Raw genomic sequence first — 23,318 nt, 5'->3', positions numbered from 1 at the left:
ATCATGTTTTTCACATCAACCCCTCCCACTTCCAAAATCACTGAGGCTGGTTCTGTTTGGGTCTTCTTGCAGCATGTTGTTTTTTGTTTTTTTTCTGTCAGGTGCCCTTGGGATGAGCTTTGTGACTTGGTGCTAAATAAATAAACAAATTTACACACACACCCACACACACACACGCATGAAAAAAAAAAAAAAAAGCTGCTGAGCTATATGGAAATACTCACTTATGTTACACAAACATGTCATCATTTCAAATAATAGAAAACTTCCTCAGAACCTTAAAAATACTGTGCGATATTATGACTTTAAAAGAAAATGTACTTATAAAGATAGATCATTGAGAGTAATTATAAGTGGGTGAACCTGTGCCGCCACTCCATACTCAATCACTGCTCCACCTCTATAGCCCTATTCATTTTCTTAATGCCTCCCAAATGTTTCCTCCCCTTCTCCCTCTGACTTGAGCCTTCCTTCCAGTGCGTCTTTTCCTGCAGTCACTTTGTGAATGAGTCTCACAGAGCTGCTGCAGTCATGATTAGATTACAGTTTTGTAAACAGCTCAGATAAGACACCCGGCTGCTGTGGTCACAGCGAAGTAAGCGTGACAGAAATCAGCCATAGTTTGGACAAAGTGTCCTTGGAGGAAGCGAACTTTGACGTAATGTTGTCCAAAATGTATCTTATACGGGAGATAACCTTGTCATTTATCTTAAATCTAGTTCAGTAGCTTCTGTTTCAGTTACATACTTAAAATATAAAATTGTGGGACACTCTTTACTAATTTGATTAGTAAAGAGTGTTGCTTGCAGTGAGTTTTAGATTTCTACTTGTGCAGTTTTTTGCCGTTCGATCCTAAAAACCTTTAAATTACGATGAAGTTTCTAATTACGGTGCAATATTTTGGGAGCTTCAAGAGTTACAATTTTTTTTTTCAAGCAGATGTGGGCTCATACTCTAGTTTCACAGATTTTTATTGAAATAGTTGTGTTTTTAATCTTAGTGACATTAGCTTTCGTGTCATTACTTCCTTTATTTATATTTTTTTTGTCATTTTCCTAAAGCCCAGCAGTTTTTTTTCAGTTGGTTGGATTTAATTAGCTCATTCTTCGGGGTTTGTAAGAAGATTTAGTCCCAGTTTTGTTACACTTGGAACTGTGCCCACATTTGAGATTACTCCGATCTGTCAGACTTGTCAGGAAGATATTCCACTCAGTTTGTTGCGTCATCTGTTTTTAATCGTGGATGATTATGTGCTCTGAAAAAAAAAAACAGAAAAAGAAAAGCATAAACAACAAGACGTTTTCCCATGAGCAGCTGTGATTAGAGGTGTAGTTAGTGTGATCATGACTTTCACAGCTGCTGCAGGGAGAGGCCCATATGTCCTCTTGTGCGGTACAATATCTCACTTCCAGTTCTGTGTTGTTTATCCTGTTCTCACATTTTTGCTCATCAATCCTTGCCGTCAGTGTCCTCGCTTATTTACTCTTCAGATGTGTCGCCTGCTTGACATTATTCTGTAATCCATCTGTAACCTCTGACTATATCAAAGCCCACAATGTCTCTCATTAAGGCCAAGAACATGAGAAGTGGCAAACAAAACAAATAGCTAATTTGGAATGAAAGGAAATTTTAGTTTTTGTTCATGTGTTTAGTTATTTTATAGTGATAGGTTTTATTGTAACATGACATAGATTGAAGTAAATGTATACCAATAAAACAAATTTATATTGGAGTTTCCAAAAAAATTAAGAAGATCCTATCAGTTCATCTCCAGGTTTTTTTTTGTTGTTGTTGTTGTTGCAGTGGGAAGCCCACTCCACAACTCACAGACCTAATTGATTCCCAAGTTGTATTACAATGTTAGCATTGTTTAATGTTCTGGCTCATTACTGTAAAAATATTACTTGTTTTGCTAATACCTGACAGCATACTGAACCATTGTGCACTTCATTATGGTTTCAGGGTCTCTTTCGACTTGACGTGGGCTGGTAAAATTACAACAAAGTGGTATTTAAACACACAAAAAAAATTAAATGTGAGCAAATTAATCTTTTAATAAAAAAAAATGTTGCTGCTAAACGTATAAATATTAAATGTTGATAGTGTTTAGTAGATGTAGAGTTGAGCAAAAAATATCAAAATCTATTCAATTTATTAGTAAATTTCAAGTCAATTTGCGTAGTGTAAAATATTAATCTGCTGGGACACAACCTGTCTTCAGTTGCTTAACAAAGGATGGCTATGTTTACTTTTCAAACAGCTTTATTTTAATTAAAGGGTTATATTTAAATTATTATATTCTCACCAGGATCATCAGTAAAAATCTTCCCAAACTTTCTCAATTTTCATGTTGGTGAGGGAAAAGAAGCCTTCCTTAGGCCAGCTGGCCAGCAGTGCAGCAACAAATGGGAGGGAGGTTGTTTCATGCAAGATTGCTGCTCTGTTCCCTTTAACCATTCGCTGTTCATTTTCTAGAAATTATTAGCAATTTCAGTAGCATTTTAAAACCTTGATGTATTTTGATACCGGTAATCCGGCCTTTGCTGATTGTCATTTCTGTGGGATTCACTTCTACTTGTTTTAATTTTTTCACACTCAGCAAAGTTGTGTTCTTAATCCACCACTTACCCATCTTCGCTGTGTTTTTCAGATGGCTTTATGTTGCTTAAAAATTAAACGCTTCAAAAATTCTGTTTATGTGTTATGTACCAACATCTTGTTAATGTAGTTTTCTCGTAACCGGGGGAAACGGGGTGTTCAACTGGACTTTCATTATATAAGTGGGACGAGTCCTCCCTGAGGTTGGTTGTTTTGGATATTTTTAAATACATTTCTCCTCCGTGTCACTATGATTTCTGGCCTGATTATTCTCCAGCTGAGAGAACACATGACGACAACATCCAGCTCCACTTTATTTAACACGTGTACTGCTACTTCAAAACATGGGGCAGGGGGGAAAGAAAATTAAACATAACAGGAGATCGGCAAATATCAACAGATTCACACCTCCACTGTACTGTAAGTGAATGTGTTTTATTAATTTTTTTATTTTATTTTATTTTTTTGAATGGAGAGGCTGGCCAGCTGGTGGGTGGATGAGCGAGTGAAAGGTGAAGGGATGGTTTAGAGGTGCGAATCATAAGCCACGTGGGTGGTGGGAAGCACGGTTAGCTGCGTCACGGTGTTATATAAGAACATACGTAGGCAGAGGGGATGTGGATCTGAAGTAATGAGCGTGGGGAGCCGTTGGTCCTATCTGGGAGCACTGATGGAATGAGAGATGGTTATTGTTCGAGCTGACAGCAGTCCATCCATGTGTTCCTAGCAGACTAATCAAAGTCGCTTCGATGGCTGCTTTCCAGAAGGTAGTCGGTGCGTTAAGAGTGATTAGCAATCATGTGATAACACTTTTTTATGTCTAATAAAAAAGCTGCATAGGAAATTTTATTTCTGTTTTACAATATTATTATACCTTATTATAAAGGTATGGTGAGAAAAGAAAAAAGCACCACCTAATGGTCAGCCTGAACTATAGGAGCGGTTTTCCCTCATTGGTTTTCTGAGATGTCGGAGGATGTTTGAGGTTTGGCTTGAGTGATCCTAAATGAGGATGTCTGCAGAAAATACAAGGATTTTGAGGCGTTTAAGATGGAATGTAATGTTTTCCATGTGGGCTGTCAGGCATGCTGGTATTCCCTGTGGACTGACTTCCCACCCTCTGCCCAGTTTATCCACTTTCAAATAGATATTTGTGTTGTAGCAGGATTTCTGAGTGCTTATTACAATGTTGCCATGTTCTTTGCCACACTTATACCCAAGCTAGTATGTAAATATCAAGCATGCTGTCAATGCTGTCCTTTTTGCTCCACCACTCCCCCTTCCTGGCCTCGATCCGGATCTGATGGACCCATGTATTCACATTGAGTTTGCTAACTTGACTGGAACCATTGCCACGTGGTTGAACTGTAAAAGAGCAATAAACTTTAGTGCTGCAAGCTTGGATAGGCGATGAAGTCAGAAATCCCCCTATTCCAGAGGGCTAATGTCCTCATTTTTAACTCCCCCCCCCCTCCCCCCCCTGTTGTTTTTTCAGACCGTTATTCACAATACTTGACCAAGGTTGTTTTGTACACACAGCTGAACTTTGGCATCAATAAATGCTACACTTGTTGCCCAAGATGAAAGTTATGATCATAAAGTATCAGTGATTTAGAAGGAAGCTGGTAGAAAAATTGTCTGAGTAGTGACTTGGAGACCTAGCAAGCCCAGCAACCTATTCAGGGATTTAAGAGCTCTGTGACCAGCCTAGTTGGTCACAGAGTTCTCCACAGTGGTAAATGTGGAGAACTCTGTAGTTCTCCACAGTGGTAAATGACACCGCGTGACAAATTGCAGTTTAAATAAAATTCTCTCTGCATTGCGTTAGATGATGCGACTTGCTTCCTTTGTTCTTTCCAACGCTGTTACTCTGATGTGCATGGGCGCATGTTTCTCCCAAATGTCCAGAATAGCACTCTTTATCTAGAAGCATTAAGTAGTGAATGGAAGCAGCTGAAAGTCTTGTTTCTCGCCACGTAACCATTGTGTTTTACTCGACGGTTCAGCCGCACTACAGTATCTGGACATATCACTTTTATGTTTCATAAATGAAAATTCTTACTTGGAAAATGACATGAAGTATTTATTCAAGTTATGTTCAACACCAAAATTAACCAGAAAGGCAAAAAACAGAAATGTTTTAATGGAGCAAATAATTTTTACGACACTTTTAGGCCAGAAATTAGTATTGACTCCTAAAATGTTGTATATCTCCATCCAATGTTTTCTGCTTCTTTTTTTGTTATTGTCATTTGCAGTTCTTTGGTAGAGTGCGCATGCTGGAGCACTGGTAAACCTTTTGCCTCCAGATTAAGCTCTAATCTGTGTCCCATTTCCCTCTGTCTGCCCTCTTCGGATGAGCAGAGACAGGTTTTAGACCAAATTCTGTCCTTTACCCTGATCTCTTACATGCTTTTGATTTAGGGCTTAATTGTTGAAATTCTTCTTGCCACAGCAGTAAACTGCTGTTTTTCATTCATTTGGTGGCAACTTTACTTTTTTTTTTTTTTTTTTTTTTTTTACTTGAGCGGGAAAGTGAAAGAAGATTCTGATTCTGAGTAAGATGAGCCTCCGTTCATAACAGAAGTTAGAAGCTGTGCTCAATGTAGTGAGAAGTGTTGAGATGCGTTTATCTACTAAAGCACAGCACGCCCTCACTTTTAAATTACGTTCCTAGCTAAAGTTGAACCCCTTTTTTGATTAAAACGTCAGGTTTATGATGTTAAACGATTTTTAAAGCTCCTGTTTCAAGTAAACGTTCTGCCGCAAGTCCCTCTTTCTCTGCTGTTAATAAAGATTAACCCAGTCTGTTCAGAAAAGCAGGTGAGGGGTGTGACCCTCTTAGAGGAAACACCTGTTTCTCCTATGTAAAGCAGTTTGTCAACATTTAAAACAAACGCTTCAGGGCATTTCTTTTCAGGGCGGCAAGTTCATTCTGCCGCTCAGCCCTCTTAGGCAACATTTAGAAAGACGCTCTAAAGCCTTTCTTTCTGTTGAACCACATTACATGTGGGCAGCCACGCTGTCCTCAGCACTTCCATCTGTCTCTTAACGTACATTTGCAGTGCGTCAGCCACAGATGGAGGAGCTGATGGTCTTAAGTTACACTATCCCTGTTGGCAGTTGGTAACGTTAGTTCTAGCAAACATCCCCTGATCCTGCTGATAAAACAGAATTCACACTGACCAGATGCTACCTTCCTCATTCTGTTTCACACCTCTGACAACGGTTTCCTTTTTTAATCCAAAACAACGGAATGGGAATTAAAACACATTTATGCATTTTGAGTGGTATTACAGCAATGTAAGGTTTTATTTTTGGTTTATAGCAAACCATACTATGCTGTCTGCTTTTATGTGCTGAGTTTCACTGATGTCCCAATTGTAAAATTTGATTAATCAACCTGGAGTTGGGGCAAAATATGCCAGCGTATTGCTCAGACTCATTTGAATTTCTTACTCACGTTTACAAAAAATAAAAAAATGTTCTCATCAGTTGGATGCACTGTATGGCCTCAGGAGTATATTAAGGTATGTCAAGAAAACAATTCTTATAATGGTACTTATGACAACATTGCAAAAAAAAAAAAAAAAAAAAAAAGTTAAAGAACATATTTTTTTAATTCGAAAAAATAATAAAAATATGCAAACAAGAATAAACACTGTTATTTTCAAATTATGACTTTATAACGAGGTATAGGAATAGACAAAGGGGCAAATTGACTCAAAGTCATATGAACCAAGATGATTTTTCATCTTGGTTCATATGAAAGCAACTGAAAGGGTTTGGCCTGAAATTTTAACTTTCAGGCCAAACCCTTGAAAGTTTAAATATCTTCATATTGTTAGCTAAGTAGCTTTGGGAGGCTAATTAACTTCTCCAGCTGTGATAAGGTCGACTCTGATATGGGAAACACAACACAGATCAGTACATGTTGAATGTGGGTGGGGAGCCTGCAGTGTGTTTATTTTATGTAATCATCTATACCTGTGCTATCTTGGCACGGCTCTTTTTAATAGAAGCCATATTGATATTGGAACAGATTGGCCTCATCTCTTTTAATGAAATGAAACTTAAAAAAAAATAAAAATTATTAAAAAGTGTGACCAAGCTGTGTAGAAACACTGAAAAGCTGCTTCCAGCTGTTAACATTTAGACTTTACACAACAGGCATTTGTTTTGCGAACAGGGTTTTATAGTTTTACTGTTGGTCTTCACTCGTGCGGACATGGAATTTCCCCCTCAGTCTTAACCTTCCTGCATATGAAACGTCTTTTTTTTTTTACAACTCTGACTCAGATTTTCCTCTTTCTTGCTGACTTCTATAAACAGAGTTGTCACATTTCAGGTTTTCCAGCACTCCACAGCGCTGTTTACCTCACTGCTTTGCTTCTGTTGAATAATATGCTTATTCTTTTTCGTCTCCCCTCAGTCTGAGAGAACATCGAGGCAAAGGGAGGAAACAAAAAAATGAAGTTTCTCACCAGTGTGAGTTACCGCGACGCTCACCAGATGTGTACGTGTTCGTCTAAGGCCTTCAGAAGCTGAAGACAGGTCGTTTTAAAAAGGTAAGTGCTGACCTCTAGTTCAAATCTGACTTCGCTCTGAACAGATGATTCCAAAACAGCACTTCAGGACATTTTACTAGCACAGTTTTGGCATGCAGTACTCATCCTTTGTGACCGTTAACAGATTTCTGCTGCGCGAGTGTGCAGCAGAACGGATCTTAATCAAGCATGGGGTATTGCTGTAAGTCCAGAGCTCCAGGCGCAAATCTAATCTCTTTGGCACATTATACAGTAAATCAGAACTGTGGTTAAGTCGAGTGCCTGCCAACTCGGAACAGCTACAGTGTGGATTTATGACTGGACTTACTATGGTAGCTTATTTCAATCTCTCTTTATTTGGGTCTGAGGCTGATGAACCACTCCATGACACTGGCTCAGATTTTTCATTTGTTTTAATCTTGAGGTGTCCATGTAATGCTTTGGGCCTTGGTGGGTTATTATGGAACCAAGCGGTCCAAGAGAGATAGCCAGTCGACGCCAGTTTTAGCTGCAGCATCCAATGGGAATGATGTCCCCATGCCGGGACAGGGCAGACACTGATGGATGGCCTAGCTTTCTGCCAGTTTCTAGTCCCACGTTGGAGCCCTTGTTATGAAAATATGGATGGAAGCAGGCTGATGGGCCTCAGAGAGATGACATCTGCTCCTGTGATGGATGATCACCTGCATTGCATCCACAAGAGTTGAGATGAAGCAGAATTGTGGCCTGAGTTCTTAGAAATTTAGCCCCTCTCAGTATCCACTTGGATTGTGCCTGACTCAAAAGTATGCAAATCCCTGACGCCATGCAGAGTCTGTATGGATCAGAAAAATAAAGTAATGTATCATGAAAAAAGAAACACGGAAAAGACGTTGCAATTTGACTGGATTGGAGAGAAATCCCCTTAAAAAAAAAAATCGCTGTCGAATCAGTTTTTGATTTAGTTACCTCATTTAGTCTTCAGTTCACATCTAACATGAATTGCTGACATTTGCTTTTCCACATATTTACATAATCCAGGTTAAAAATAGGTTAAAGTAGATAAAAAGTATACCACTGTGCAAATGTATCAGGAAAAGATTCAGAATAAATCCATAGCAATATATAATAACAGATTACATGAAAAGTTAAAGATTGAAGCTGGAGAAGAAGGCCAGCAAGATGCAGGTATTTCTTACAATATCTAAATTTTTCTACAGGTGTAATATGCAATCTTCTGTATTTACCATGTGTAGAGTAGGGTTTCAGGATGGAATCCTTTTTTTTATTTGTGAAAGCAAAATAGAAATCGCCCACTAAGAACCCCTAAAACTTTGTTGGAGAATATGTGATGTCCTGATGAAGCCAAGCTTGGACATTTAGGCCACATTTCCAAAATGAACAGTTGTCATGAAACAAACTTGAGTATTTCTTAAAGGACACCACACACAGTAAAGGTTGGTGACATTTGCATCATTGACAGAGCTCATACTTCTAAACAAGACCAGAGATTTTTGTTTAGATAGACGGTTGGTAAAACTTTGACTATAAACACTAAAATCTAAAGTGGATTCAGATATATATATATATATATACATATAAATATATTTGGTTTGCTTTATATTGTACAGAAGAGAATTGGGGCATCTGGGGAGGAGAAAAGAAGAATTCTGGCTTTAATCTCAGAACTCTGACTTTATATCAGACGGGCACCTCAGAGGAACCTTCAATGACCAGGACGCACGTTGTGGAGGAGGACAAAAAACTTTCTAAAGGAACATGTTGGATTTAAGTCGAGTAGTTCCCAAAACTGTCATTTCATTAAGGAAAGAGCAAAAGGATTCCACTGAGGTGCCCATTTGCTTTTCAAAGTCAGAATTCTGAGATTAGATTCAGATTAATTTATTTTCTTTTTATTTTCAGTAGCCCTAATGCTCTTCCATAGTTTTGTTACCAATCTTCTAAATCCTCAAAATGTCAGTTTTCCCTGAATACTGGAAATTTTATGTGACCTTAAGGCCACTAAAGAGAAAAAACATTACTGTAGTGTAAACCTACGGTGTTCTTTTCTTTTTCGTTGTTGTTGTTGCAACCTTAACGTGGATGTTCTGCAGAATAAGAGAAGCCACGCAATGTTTATTTTCCTTTTCTGCCCTGGTATGTAAATCCGCTCCCTCAAACGGGGGCTGAGTCACGTTAACCCCACCCCCACCCCACCTCCTCTGGCCTATAAAGAAGTGGTGTTAATGGTAGCATTCACAGAGGTGATTTCTAGCCCGCCTCTTTGTGCCAGCACTGGTGGCCTTGGGCTGGTTGATTGATGTTTGTTGTTCTGTATTGAACTCTGGTTTATATTGCTTTGGCTGCAGCTCCATGGGGGCTTTGCTTGTGGCACATCCAGTTCTACGCAGACCTCCCATCGAGACGTCATGGCCAAGAATGACCGTGAACTCCATCTCCTGCACAGGGCTCAAGGACAAACTTTGTTCCTCCAATGTGACCCATTTCTAGGAGCAGGGAGAGGGAGCAGAAATGAGGGACAGATTTGTGTGCAAGTCTGTAGCAGGACCTAGCCTACTTCTTCTACCCTACTTTATCCCCAGTCTTGTTGTTGGAGCTGATCAAAGTTACACAGATTACACCATCCTGTTGCTAAATTTGGAGAGGATGCTGGTTTACAAAATACAGGTATTTTGAGTGGTGTATACCTAAGGCATACAGCTGTTCAGATTTTAGCAACTGAATTTGAAAATGTTTATATTTGTGAGATACCACTGTATTTGTGGGCATTATTTTATTTGCTGCAGTGTTGACAGTCGGAGCCCCACAAATTTATAATTAATGAACCGTTTAGTCGTTTTAAATTGATAATTACTGAATGTCTCACGAAGCCAATAGGAAATAAATGTTTCAAATAACGAACGTTGTAGATTTTTCAAGTTCATGAAAAATTTAGATTTTTATCAGTTTCTAGTTGATCGTATTCTTGCAGTTCTCCCAGCTAAACAGTCTGTTATACTACAATAAAGTTTCAGCCATGATTGATAAAATCAAAAGCCTGAAAATGAGCTATTTCCAGTGAGGTGTGTAAGAATAAAGACAAATAAAGCACGGAGACGCAAGAGGGTATTTAAAGAGATATTTCAGTCACCACTCTCAACACAAAAAGCCTGGGAAGAAATATTTTGATCGCTCTCATATTCTGGTTCTGAAAGAGAAATTGTCTTGCGTCAGCTTGATGGCTTTATACTTGGTGCATGTACGTATTTTTTATTTATTTTTTTAAAGAACTGAAAGTAGTGAAAAGAGCTAAATAGGTTTTAACTCAAAGCCGTTTTTTCCACAGCTATTGATTTCTTTCCTTTCTCTTTATTCTCTTGTCCAACAAAGGGAGCTCAGGGCTTTGCTGATGTTTCTTTGGTTAGAGGAAATGGCAGAGGACTGAAGCAGGGAGAAGGAGGTGTATCTGTATCAGAGAGAGGCTGGGCTGTGTTTGAGGAAGAGGAGGAGGGAACGCATGAAAGCTGAGGAAGGGGAGGGGACTGAGCTCTTATTCACATTGGTGGCATTTGTCTTGAGAATGAGCTGTTTCTTTTATTTTTTGGAGTTTTTTTTTTTCTTTTTTTCTTTTGAGGGAGGGTGGGTTTTAGAAGCAGAACATAGCGAGGGAGCGAGCTTATGTCTTAGAAACGTTGTAGTGTAGGCTGGGTTATCAGGAGGAGCTGGTCTGACACCAAAGCAGCCATGCAAGGAACAAACTGGGGTAAGAAACTTTGAGGGTTGGACTGCTGGAGAAATGGAACGTTGCCCTTATTTACTTTTGTACCAAGAGAGACAGGATGTTTGTACGGCTGGTTCATTTTTATACTTGTGTAGTTGGTTCTTGGGAATCATGCAGGTTTATTGGACAAAAAATTGGCTTTTTAAAGTTGTGGAGACAAAAAAGCTACGTAAGCGACTCCAATCTTGTATTAGTATAAAATACAAGCTACTTTCACAAAGTAGCTTTTTAAAATTCAGTTTCGGCTCCTTAGAAACAAAAATATCTATTTTACATGTCGCATTCATATGGAAACCTTTTTGATACTAAAACTAAGAACTATTTTCTTTTAGCTAAGAAGCTTACTCGACTTCCTGAAAAACCAAACCGTGCACATCTGACATCACGTAAGGCAGCTGGTCAGAACTCCTTTTTTTTTTAAAGCATTTTTACTTCTGTTTTCTTGTTTTTCTTTATTGACCGTTTTTAAGATCAACATCATCTTTCAATGGTTTAGTTGTTTCCTGTGCAGCTGCCGCAAAATATTTAAAGTCCATGTGAGAAAAAAAAAAAAATCTTGGATTTTGGAGAAAAAAAAAAGAACCACAGAAGCCAGTTATCCCAACACTGCATACACCTGCATTACCACTAAACCCATGACCATCATTCCAATCAGGATTGGAGGGAAGAAGTGCAAAAAAAATATCATCTGAGTAGTCGGAGACTTCAGCTTGAATGCAAAGCTACTTTACTGGGCAATTCATGTGGAATTTAAGGTGATACAAGAAAACTTCCGCATTTCTTCATGTTAAGTGTGGTGAATATGCCTGGAAAATCAATGACATTGAAAATACAAAGAAGATAAGAAGGTAGTTCTATTGGATACAGAAATATAAAAAGATATATTAGCTGTTGCAACTTTCCTCATAATTTTTATGCAACAAATGGCAGGCAATAAACATGGTTTTGACGTCCTGTCAGCAGCTAATTAGCGTTCGCATCAGCATCGTTAGCAGCCTTACTTGGGAATATTTACATTTTTCATTGTGGCTGCAGTTTTTGTCAGGTCTGTGAGGTGTCTGGCTGCGGAAAGCTGGGTTGTCGTTGGAACCAAAATAGCATTGCCACACTTTTGCCCTCTGTTCCACTTTCTGAAGAGAGGGAGAAGAATAAAGAGGTGGGAGGGGGGGGGGGGGTGTACAGAGTGAGATTCAGAAGTTTTAGTGCTAGGAGAGTGGAGGAGGGGATCTTCAGGCACGCAGACGTTCCCTGCAGAAAACTTAAGATGCTCTCTCTTCCAGAAAATGTCCCTCTTGAGGCTTTCAAAAGGTGAAGCCCCAGTCGAGGGCTGACATTTTCAATTAGGACACATTGAGCATTTTACCTGGTGCGAGGTATATTTTTAGCTTCTGAGGATATGTGTTTGTGGTGTGGCGCAAATAAAGAGGGATTTAGCTTAAGCTCCTTCAGTTTGGGTCAAAGCAGGTTTGTGTGATGTTGGAGTTGAGGTATACACTGTGCTCATATAAACTGCCTCCTGTAACCAAGTTTTTATATTTGTAACGCCTGTAATGACCAGTCTCAGGCTTAGCCAGACAGGAAGTGACTCTACTTGCCAGTAAATAGCATACATTTATAAAGGCCTACTGTACGTGGATTGGTGTTACCTAGCTTGCAGGCTGTAGTAAGACACTGCAGTTATTTTAGAGCAGACTGCAGACTGTTTCATATCTTTATGTGTGAATGTCTGAATCTGGAAACTGAAGTCCGAGCAAAAACTTCTCAAAGTTGTGCTTTGAAGCATTATTTCAACACTAGGAATAAGATGAGTTAGCTATAGCTTGTGAATGTTTTTTTTTCTTTCTAATTGCTAATGATCTAATCCAGTTCAAATCTGCTTTTAGATCAAACATGAGAGATGTACAGACCTAAGCACAGACAGGTCACTGGCATCAAACTAAGCATAAGTGAAGAAGCACTAATATTTTTTTCCAACAGATTTTACAGTTCAGTCATTTTTAATTGGAAGCCTTAAAGACATTCTGTAACCAGAACTTTATTTCAGCGGTAATTCCTGTTGCTGGTGACTCTCCTGGTCAGCTGGCTAAAAGAAGGCTATTACATTTAACATCTTACAAATTCAACTGTTTGTGAACATTTCCAGTCACATCATCCAGGGAATCTAGACCTTCTCTGTCCATTTTAAAAGGGAACAGTGTTATTAAAATTTTTTTCTCTAGTGGATTTTGTGCGACGTCCTGTGAAGTGTTCTAGTTAACCGGGGAAGCGAGTTTAGCAGGACACTAATAGTGGTTAATGTTCCACTGGATGTCAACAGGATGGTCTTTCCTTCCTGTTCATGTTGTTGTTCCTTGTTCTGCTCAGTTCAATCAATCTTGCAACAAATTCATTAGAGGGTTTTTGCATTTCTTTTAGTTGTGATAATTACAAGAGAACATGTCAGGTTAATTGTTCGCTCTCCTCAGCTGGAGCAGCACACATTCCTCCAGTCGGAGGAGTGACTGAAAGGCATTAAAACCCCTTAAAGGCTTTCCCCAGACAAAAACAGTCTGCTCAGTCAGAATCGGCTGACAGTGTGTAGACTTTATGTGGGTAGCTGAAATGTCGCCTACATGCTGTACCGGGTTTATTGTTGTTGCTGTCAGATGTGGTTCATTTGCAGTAATTGCTTCAGTGGGTTTTTACTGTTAAAAACAATAGGTGTAAATTGCCTATTTAATTTGACAACCATATTTTTTGTCATATTGTAAACTTGGAGCTCTGAATGAAGTTTAGAGTTTTGCCCTCTACTCCGTAATAGAGAGCAAACATCCATCTTTTAGTCATTAGCTGTAAATGTCCATTTATTTTCCATTAGGCCTCATATGGACGGCCGCAAGAGCCATAAAATGATTAAAGTTTTTAAGATGCTAAGGAGGGTCCTGGCCTCCCTGTCAGCCCTTTGACCCCCTCACCCCCCTTCTCTCTCTTTTCCTCCCCCCCTTTAATATTTGAGGCCCTTGTCTCTATGACAACAAAAGGGAAACCAGGACTGCATGATCATGGCAGAGGCCTTAAAAACAGTCAAGACCTTTATTCTTTGCTTATAAGGGGCCTGGCGTAGTTTCCTCGGGGATTAGAGCTCTTTCATTTCTCTTTGAACAGCAATGGACTCTTCTTGATCAGAAAGAATGATCCAGTATAAACAACTGCAAGATCATGTATTTGTTAAATACAAATACTCCTCGAGCTTTCTGATCTGGGTCACAAAGATCTATATCAGGTATGGGCGTAAAGGACAGTAAACATTCATCCCAATATATTATTGGAAAGCTGAACTTTAAAGCATAGGCTTTAATATTTTTTGGGAATATGTACAGTAATGCTTCCAAACTGAACGCTCTGTGGAGCACCTTCTCTACTGCTAGCCTACAGCTCCATAAATTGAATTGTGTATTTTTGGGCCCAGCATGTTAAAGTAAAAGACAAATTATAAGACATAGGGAAAGTTGAGCTGGAAAAACAAGATCAAACATGGATATATGTTTAAGATCTTATGGAGGCATAAATAAAATAGGGCCAGATATCAAATGGTTAAAGAGACACCGTCACATTTTGAAAGCCCCTCTTTCAACCTGTTGTCTCCACTGAACACGTCTTTAGCTGGTCTTCACAGGTTAATCTCTGAAGCACATTTGTTTGAAACTCTTAACAGCTCCACATGTCCCAGCTAATAATATTTCCATTTAGTAAGAATACTTTATCTTTAGCATTATATCAAAGGAGAAAAACAAGCCAAGAATGTGCTCGCATAATTTAATCTTGTTTTTTTCCATGCATCATAACACTGTAGAACCACATTTGTCCCAGTCCCTTCAGAGTCGAAGTAGGGATCAGCCAGACTTAAAGGGTGCTGATTAACGTTTGCTAATCAGTCAAATCATACAAGTGGCCTTACAGGCGTGTTGTAAAGTTGGCCCATTGGAAAAGTACCTGGTCTGGCCTCTTGTTTTGCTGCTCTGCTCCAGAAATGCGTCCGCTCAGCATTCCAGCTGTCAGCTTTTCTTCTACCTTGTTTACCATCTTTGCTGGTTTGTAATATTACTTCAGGTTTTTATTCATAAAGGGTTTCTCAGGATGAGAGTGTTACAGAGGAAGTAAAATGACAAAAAAAAAGTAATTCTGTCATCGTTCTGAAACGTTGCAACAAGACACACCCGCATGTCGGATATCCTCATACTCTGACTCACCGTGTTTATGTTTTTGAACATAATAGGCTCCATCATTGTTTTTAAACGCAGCATGACTTCATTATCAAGTATCCCGTTGACCATTGTTCTCCACACAAAAATTCAGCAGCCACCCATAAAAAAGAAAAATATATATATCTGCTGTTGTCAGCCTTATGATGTCAGTATTTACATTTGATGGTGAAGGAATAAACATGTGAGTTTGACTTTTCCCCCACATTATTCCAGCAAGCGCATGTAGATGGATTTGCTCAGGAATTTTGGCCGTCAAAGTATCCCGGCAGGTTTAACCTGTCTCCTCTCTCCTGTGCTGCACCGTTGGAGGATTATCCACAGCTGTGAATTTTCAGTTACTACCACGACTGGTTGGATGTTTGGCGACGGTAGCGTTTGCTGCCGCAAAGAGAATTGCCAGCATGTGGGTCAAAGCTTTACATCTCGGATCAGGCGAACCCTTCCCCGTGTCGACTCAGAAGCCTTGTGGCTGCAGTCAAGTTTGTGCTGCTTGGCTGAATTTACTGAATGGCCCGTCCTGGTTCTCTGTGCGTGGAATTTTTTAAGGCTCTAGTTTACTGCATAATGTTTGCAGTAAACTAAAAACGACTGAGAAACAGAAAGGGTATGAATTTTATTTCCTAGATAAAAGCAGGACATTTGGAAAGACATTTTCCAAATGAAGGCAGTGTGTTAGTTTAGGCAATGCTCTACTGGGACTCTACTTGGCTCCTACCATCCTTGTGAATTGTTTTGGTAGGTAGCACCTACCTAAGCATTCTTGCTGACCATTTATTTTTCATGCAAAAGCTACTCCTTGATGACCTCTTTCAACTAAATCTTCAAATCCACACCTCGAGAACCGGTGTCCTGCAACACACCTGAGTCAAATAATGAGGTCATTAGCATTAGCATTAGCAGACCCCTGAACTAGATAATGCACCCTTACACAAGCACAAAAATGGTTCTGGAATGGCTGTGGTTTTCCAAATTCCCCAACATCTCAATCCAATCAAGAGGGATACGCTGGACAAACGGGTCCAATCAATGGACACACCTAACAATGTACATGACTTAAAGGATTGGCTGCTAACTTTTTGGTACCAGAATCCACGGCATATCTTCCCTGGTCAGTTAGTTACTTCAGAATCTTACTTCAGGAAAAGTAGGACAAACATACTGATGCTGAACCTACAAGAGTCTATAGGTCTTATGTTTTTTTTTTATTTTTGTCTCAATCTCAAACTTTCTTTCCTCTCTTAGTGCAAGTGACCCCTCTGAGCTGCCACCATGGCCCTGGTTCAGGCTCTGCCCATGTCTGCTGAGCCCCACACCCCCAGCCACAGTGGAGGAGCTCGCCGACGACACCAGTCTGGCCCTTCACCCCCCATCAACCTGCCTCCACCCATCCTGGATCCAATGGGCTCAGGCAGTAGCCTCGTCACCACACGTCCCAATCCCTACCAGGACCATCGCTCTGCTGCAGAGCTGGGGGGCAGAGGTCGGCGGCCAACGCCAGGGGCTTCCTGCTTAGGCTCCGAGTCGCCCAGAGACCCACTGCTGCAAAATGTCCCACCTCCGAAGAAACAGAACTCCACAACATCCAGCAGAGGACTGGAGAAGGAGTGTCGGAACGGGAACTATACTTATATAAATGAGGACTATGTGGGGGACTGGAATGACAACCTTGTTAGACCACCGAGCCTGGAAAGCGAGCTGGAAGAGACTAAAGAGGGTTTCGGGTTGAATGGGAATGTGAGGGGACCTCCTCCAAGGCTCATCCCAGTGTCAGGAAAACTGGAAAAGGTGAGAGTTTACTGGTAGAAGCCCAACAGTCTGGAAGTAACAGGTAGTAATGAGAAATATATATATAATTTTAGTTGTATTTAAGCCTGGGTTGGTTTTAAATGGATGTGACTTAAAAAAAAATCTAGCCTAGCATAGCTACAGTTTAAAGATCTCTAAAATGATGCTAACATTAAACCCCTGAGTGATAAGTAACATAAGAAACATTTTTACCTCATTTACAAAAAAAAAGGCTAATTTAGCTGTTTGAAAAAATGTGAAAAATCAAGTTTTGGCCTAGAGAGCCACCCATTACTGTAAAGAGACATGCAGTAACAAATAAAGAACCCACACCTCTGGCATGTGGTCAGCAGTCAACTATCAGCTGAAGCCCAGTAGTTGTTTCTGCATACTGTTAATGTATATCTGTTAATATACATCAACAGATACTTTTGACTACGTTATTCTTGAAACAATAATCAATGGTAGATTTTTTAAAAATATTTCTTGCAGCATTAGGACTTTGATTGGAACTGCACAACATATCAAATTAAAATTGTGATTGCAATATTAGTGTGTAATGTCACTGTGGCAACTGGCTGCTGCAATATTTGGTAGGATAAGCCATTTGAAGTGACATGCATTCATGTTCTTCATAGCTATCATGCGTTTGGCCAGTAGAAAAGACCTTGGAACGGATTCTACTTTGCTTTATTTCATGAACAAATTCCTGTCGACCTTATCTGATTTTTGATATGTTCAGTTACAGCCTTTTTTCATCCCTGAAACAGGGGCAGTATTGTTTAAACTTCGCTGGGTATTGTTTCAAAAGTGCAAGTACCCAGAGCATGTCTAATATTGTTTGCTCTGTTACCTAAATTTAAGTTCATTAAATTGTCACTCTTTGCTTCTTCACTTTTTGCTGTTTTGTATTCTACCAGAACATGGAGAAGACAGTGTTGCGGCCCACTGCCTTCAAACCTGTCATTCCCAAGAGCCGCTCCGCCATGCAGTATCTCTCCCCTCGCCACGGTGCCAGTGCCCCTGAAGGCCAAAACAACCTGAACCTGCTCAGCCCCGCCCACAGGGAGGTTTCCCCTTCCTGCTCTGAGAAACGCAGCTCCTACAGCGGCGGACGCAACGCCAGCAGCGGCAGCAGCCAGTCTTGCTCGTTGTCCGACTCGGGCCGCAACTCCCTCTCTAGCCTGCCACCTTTCAACGGTGCCACCTACAGTCTTGCTTCAGCCGAGGTCCCTGCAGGCCACCTGGAGCCCATAAGGAGCGCCCCATCGGTCGGCACACACGGACACACCAACTCAGACAGCGGCCGCTCATCCTCCAGTAAGAGCACGGGCTCTGGCTCCATAAGTGGCCGGGGGCAGCATCAGTCCGACAGCGGGTCCGGCGGACGCTCCCCCGGCCCCGTGGAGTGCTATGAAGGCGTGGTGAGGGACCTGGAGGACAAACTGAGGGAGAGGGAGCTGGAGCTGCAGCAACTCAAAGACAACCTGGACGATAACGAAGCTGCTATTTGTCAGGTTTGTTTGAATCAAAACTCTTCTTCTAGGAGGCCTTGTCCCAATAGCAGAGTTCAGTGCAATCCTCTTTCACGCATTAGGTTTATGAGGAGAAGCAGAAGCGCTTCGAGCTGGAGCTGGAGGAGCTGAGACAGAGCTGTGCCACCAGGATGCAGGTGGCGTCTCAGAAGGCCCAGCGTGCTCAACAGGTGCTGCAGCTGCAGGTTAGAACAACTCCTGTGCTTCAGAGTTAAACCAATAAACCTTGCAGAGCATCGAAACCCTCAATTTATCATCACCAAACTTCAAATCATCCCAAATTTTAGAGTCCATATGTCTTTAAAAAGAGTATTAAAAAAAATCCCTGGAGAAGTTCAGGAAGTGTCTCAAGTCCTTTGAGAAACCAAGACAGATAAATACAAATGTTTTGACTATAAACATTGATGTTAGCTGTAAAAATTAAAACTTTAGCATCCTAATAGGATGACAAATGTGGGGTTTAAGAGTGGGAGGCTGTATGTTTAAACTACAAAAATTCCCCTCTTTAATATTGTTTCTTTCTTTCCAAAATATAAACTCAAAAGTGTATTTTATGCTGTGTAGGTTTATCAGCTCCAGCAGGAGAAGAAGAAGCTGCAGGAGGACTTTGCTCAACTCTTAAAGGAGAGGGAGCAGCTGGAGGAGCGCTGCACCTCCTATGAACACGAGAAGATCCAGCTGGGGCCTCGGCTGGAGGAGACCAAGTGGGAGGTGAGCGGATGAAGCTCATCAAAGCATGTCGGTATGCAACCTCATGGTGAGCTCAATAAACATGATGAAGAAATGGAGATGAAGAGTGGATTTCCAGGCAGACATCACTCTTTTATAGGGTGCAACCTGCAGATTTATTGCCATCCCTGGTGAAGGTGCATCGAAAACCTGAAAATAAATTTGTTACTGCAGCTGCAGCGTCATCTAAGTTAAAAGTAGCAGGCTAATTCAGCAGGGTAAAAATCAGTAATTGCTTATTATAATTCTACAATCATTTCCATCAGATAAATGCAACTAAGCTGTTTTTATTCAAAAGCACCAATTAGGATCTTGAAACTAGTTTCCACTTTTGTTTTCTTTGATTGTGTTAAAGCTGAAAATCTCTTCACATTTCACACCAGGCCTGTTTTATCGAACTCTAGTTTGTTTGCTTAGAGAGTCCGGTTTGTTTGGGGGTCGGGGCGGTGTGAATGTCTAAAAACCTCGGTCCCCGTTCGGTTGAAACTGCCAAGCAGATCAAATACCGCTCCAAAAGGGGGAAGCAGACTGTGACGCTAGGCATTTTGGGTAAATACAACAAAAACTGACATGTTTGAGCACTGAAGGGAGAAATGGCTTGTGGTCTTTTACCACAGACAAAAACAAAATCCTACAACCTTGATAATTTGATGCCACTCCATATTTGCTTACAGTTTGTGAATGATTAAGTTGTGCCCATGTCTTCCTCTGAGGTTTTTGTGTCACTTCCTTTGATGCAGTACAAGTTTTTCAATTAGTTCAGACTGTTTGTCCAGTGCAGTGTGAAAGTGAACTGCGTCGGCTAAAAATGTAACAAATGTTGGAATTTTGGTCCCCAATTGAAGTCTACCGGACTATCGGGTGTGAAAACTAAATTTTTAGTTTTCATCTGACAGTGTAATGGAAAGATCTCTAACTCCTGAGATACTGAGGTTTTCGTTAAACAAGATTGCACATTACTCTATTTTCGTCTCTCAGGTATGTCAGAAGTCGGGGGAGATCTCCCTGCTGAAGCAGCAGCTGAAGGAGGTGCAGAGTGAGTTGGCTCAGCGCGTGGGCGAGATCGTCTCTCTGCGAGGTCAGCTCAGAGAGACTCGTGGCGAGCTCACCAACAGTCAGGTGCTGCTTCAGGAGGCCCACGGCACGACGCGCACACGGACCATGGAGCTGGAGGTGTGTGAGAACGAGCTTCAACGTCGAAAGAGCGAGGCGGAACTGCTCAGAGAAAAGGTGGGGCGCTTGGAAGGGGAGCTGGCTCACCTCAAGGACACCCTGGCCAATCAGGGGCCAGGAAACAGACAATGTCAGGTGTTCCAGGAAGTCGAGGAGCACCTGCTCGCCTACGAAAGCGACGAGGCGAAGGCCCAGCGGCAGAGCAGCGCTGAGGCGCTGCAGGGCATGAAGGCGCAGATGGAGGGGTTGAAATCGGAGTTGGCCTTCGAACGCAAGAAGGTGGAACAGCAAGCAGGAGGTTTTGAGGAGGAGAGGCGGATATGGCAGGAGGAGAAGGACAAAGTGATCCGGTACCAAAAACAGCTGCAGGAGAACTACGTGCAGATGTATCGTAGGAACAAAGAGCTGGAGCAGCTCCTGCAGGAGCTCAGCCTAGAACTGGAGAGCAGAGAGGAGGACGAGGGCAGCGGCAATGAGATCAATTTTGATGAGATTGCTGCAACAGAAATCTGATCCTCATAGATGTCCTTTTTTATTTTATTTGCACTACATTTAACGCCCCACCTCCTTTCCCCTGAAGCAATATCTTGTGTTCTTTATGTGACTAACAACCAGACAAGTGTCTCCACACTACAGCTGTGACTACTGTCACTCTTGAGAGTTGTTGACCTTTAAATGTCATTAACCACATCATCTCTCTGCTCCTACTATAGAGGCTCCCATTGCACTGATGAGTCGGCCGAGTCCTGGTGATATTTCACACCTTTAGCAGTTTGTAACTTTGGTCAACGTTCACCACCACCATCCTCCTCCTGTCCTGGTTCTGACCGCAGTATCCCTGCTGGGTTTATCGTTACACTCCCACTCTGTCCACAGTTTCACCGATACAGTTGATGTGTCAACCACAGATTCATTGTGTCACGGTAAGATTTAGGTGTTAATGTCTTCGAGAAACTGGATGGTAGCAGAGCTCAGATCATTTTTGTTTTCACTTAAACTACATCATGGACAGCCATAAATCCCCTAAAAGAGTCTTTAATATCCCTGTAGCACCAAATTAGTATTGAGATTCTGAATTATATTATGAAACAAAACCTACAGTAAGTAATATTGACACCTTCCATTAAAGACGCACTGGCTTCCCTTTTCCACCTTTACATACCAACTTAAAAATAATCTCAACCATAGATTACCCAGCTACCTCTGGGTAATGGTCAAAAGTTCTTTTGGGATTTTCGCAGCATAAATTACACTGTTCTAAATAACACCACTGCTTTACGGTACACGAGCCTGGCAGCAAGTTTCAATGCATGTTCCTGTTTAATCTCCCTTTTAACCATTGTGGCCTCGAGATATGCAGCCGTCAGCGTGAGTTAAATCTGTTCATGCTTGTTTTGATCTTTAAAGCCAATATGCAAGCTAAGCTAAAATGCTTCCTGATGAGAAAATACGAGTAAATATCAGTTAAGATAAAGAGTCGGGCAGAAATTATTGTGGTTATCAGATACAGTGCTTTGCAAAAGTGTTCACTCTTCCATATTTTGCCATGTCATCGCCACAGACATCATTGGACTTTATTGGGATTTTGTGTGAATGACGAACATAAAGATGGAAAAGGATGCATAGATTTCAGACTTCCCTTCAGTTGCAGCTGCAAATCCTTTTGGGGTCTATTTACTAGCTTTGCACATAGTGACTTAAACTTTTGTTTATTATTTTATTTTATTTTATTTTATTTTTATAAAGTAACCCAAGCATAGTCAGATTGGTTGGAGAGCTTCCATTTTAAAGTCTTGGCTACAGGCTCCCAGCTAGTTTTAGGTATTGAGATTGTGTATTTTGGGTCATGTGTGGTATTTGTGCTCCACCATGAATGGCACTTGGCATGTAGACCAAACTCAGATGGAACAGCATTCATCAACTAAGGTGATCTCTGAAGGCAATTCGTAGCGCTGGATTATTTTTAGGGGTATCAGAGTAAAGCTGTCTGTAAATAATTGTGTAAAACATGTTTAAAACCATGTGTCATATGCCTTCCACTTATGCACAACATTGTGCTCGTCTGTCACCAAAAAATCCTAATAAAATAGATGAAAGTTTGTGGTTGAAACGTGAAAAAGTTGTAGAGGTGTGAAGTCTTCAGCAAAGCACGGGGTAAAATGTAAGCAGAGTTCAGTAAATCTTCTGCTTGGCGATGCGAAGGGCTCCTTGTTCTCTAGCAAGAGTAAAGAGAAGCATGTTACAGCACTAAGCCACATTAGTGATAGCCTCGGCTTTTAACCAGGAAAATGTTGCCATTTCCTCTTTTTGCTGTGACATATTAGATTTGTTTATTACATCCCTGAAACGGAGAGTTCTTGCACTGAAGAATGTATTTGGACTACTTGCCTCCACTGATCTTTAACATTTTAGTTCCAATAAAACAGAAACCCAAGTGTTTTTTTTTGTTGTTTTGTTTTATCAGATCTTCTGCAAATAGGGTTTATATATCGTCTTTTTGCTCCCACAGGCGTCTGCCTGTCCCCATAAATAAAAAACATAACCACTGTGAATAGACCAAAGCAATGTCCAACATGTCTATTTTCCTCCAACAGATGCAAAGCTTGGTTTAACCGTGTGTGAATTTTTGTTCGTCTCCTCACTATAAATTTTATAACCTTCAATATTTGTATGAAGACATTAAATGTATATTTTCATGCTGTACATTTCGTTAACAAAACCAATGTAGTTTTAATTAAAATGTGATTTAAAATCAAGTTTCCAGTGTTTCATGTTTTTTTTTTTTTTTTTTATTCAGGTTCCGCATGTTTTAAAGTTTTGACAGGGTATACCATCTCCAGCCTAATGTGTAGGATCTCCTTTAGTTTACATTTGAACTTTTTCTGTAACACTTGATTATGTTTAAATGGCTCATATCTGCCCTCTGCAGGCTGAAAGAGGTAACAGA

The 23,318-nt window shown here is 40.7% G+C and overlaps 1 protein-coding gene across 2 annotated transcripts in view; it reads left to right on the top strand.

Annotated features, from left to right (window-relative positions):
• The window catches only part of LOC122823095 (leucine zipper putative tumor suppressor 2 homolog), a 29,153-nt gene extending 6,000 nt beyond the window's left edge, over nt 1-23,153 (top strand). The window contains exons 2-7 of one of the 2 annotated variants that reach the window (XM_044102360.1): nt 7,031-7,166; nt 16,392-16,934; nt 17,855-18,451; nt 18,532-18,654; nt 19,034-19,180; nt 20,177-23,152. In XM_044102360.1, the coding sequence (XP_043958295.1) occupies nt 16,419-16,934; nt 17,855-18,451; nt 18,532-18,654; nt 19,034-19,180; nt 20,177-20,884 (2,091 nt within the window). In that variant the 5' untranslated portion in view covers nt 7,031-7,166; nt 16,392-16,418 and the 3' untranslated portion in view covers nt 20,885-23,152. Of the gene's footprint in view, nt 1-7,030; nt 7,167-10,777; nt 10,888-16,391; nt 16,935-17,854; nt 18,452-18,531; nt 18,655-19,033; nt 19,181-20,176 lie in introns of those variants that run through there. The other variant, XM_044102362.1, reaches the window with a different exon arrangement.
• The last annotated feature ends 165 nt before the right edge of the window (nt 23,154-23,318 follow it).

The sequence above is a fragment of the Gambusia affinis genome, linkage group LG20 (genome assembly GCF_019740435.1).
Source record: "Gambusia affinis linkage group LG20, SWU_Gaff_1.0, whole genome shotgun sequence".
NCBI lineage: Eukaryota > Metazoa > Chordata > Actinopteri > Cyprinodontiformes > Poeciliidae > Gambusia > Gambusia affinis.
This window is presented reverse-complemented; position numbering and strand designations above follow the sequence as displayed.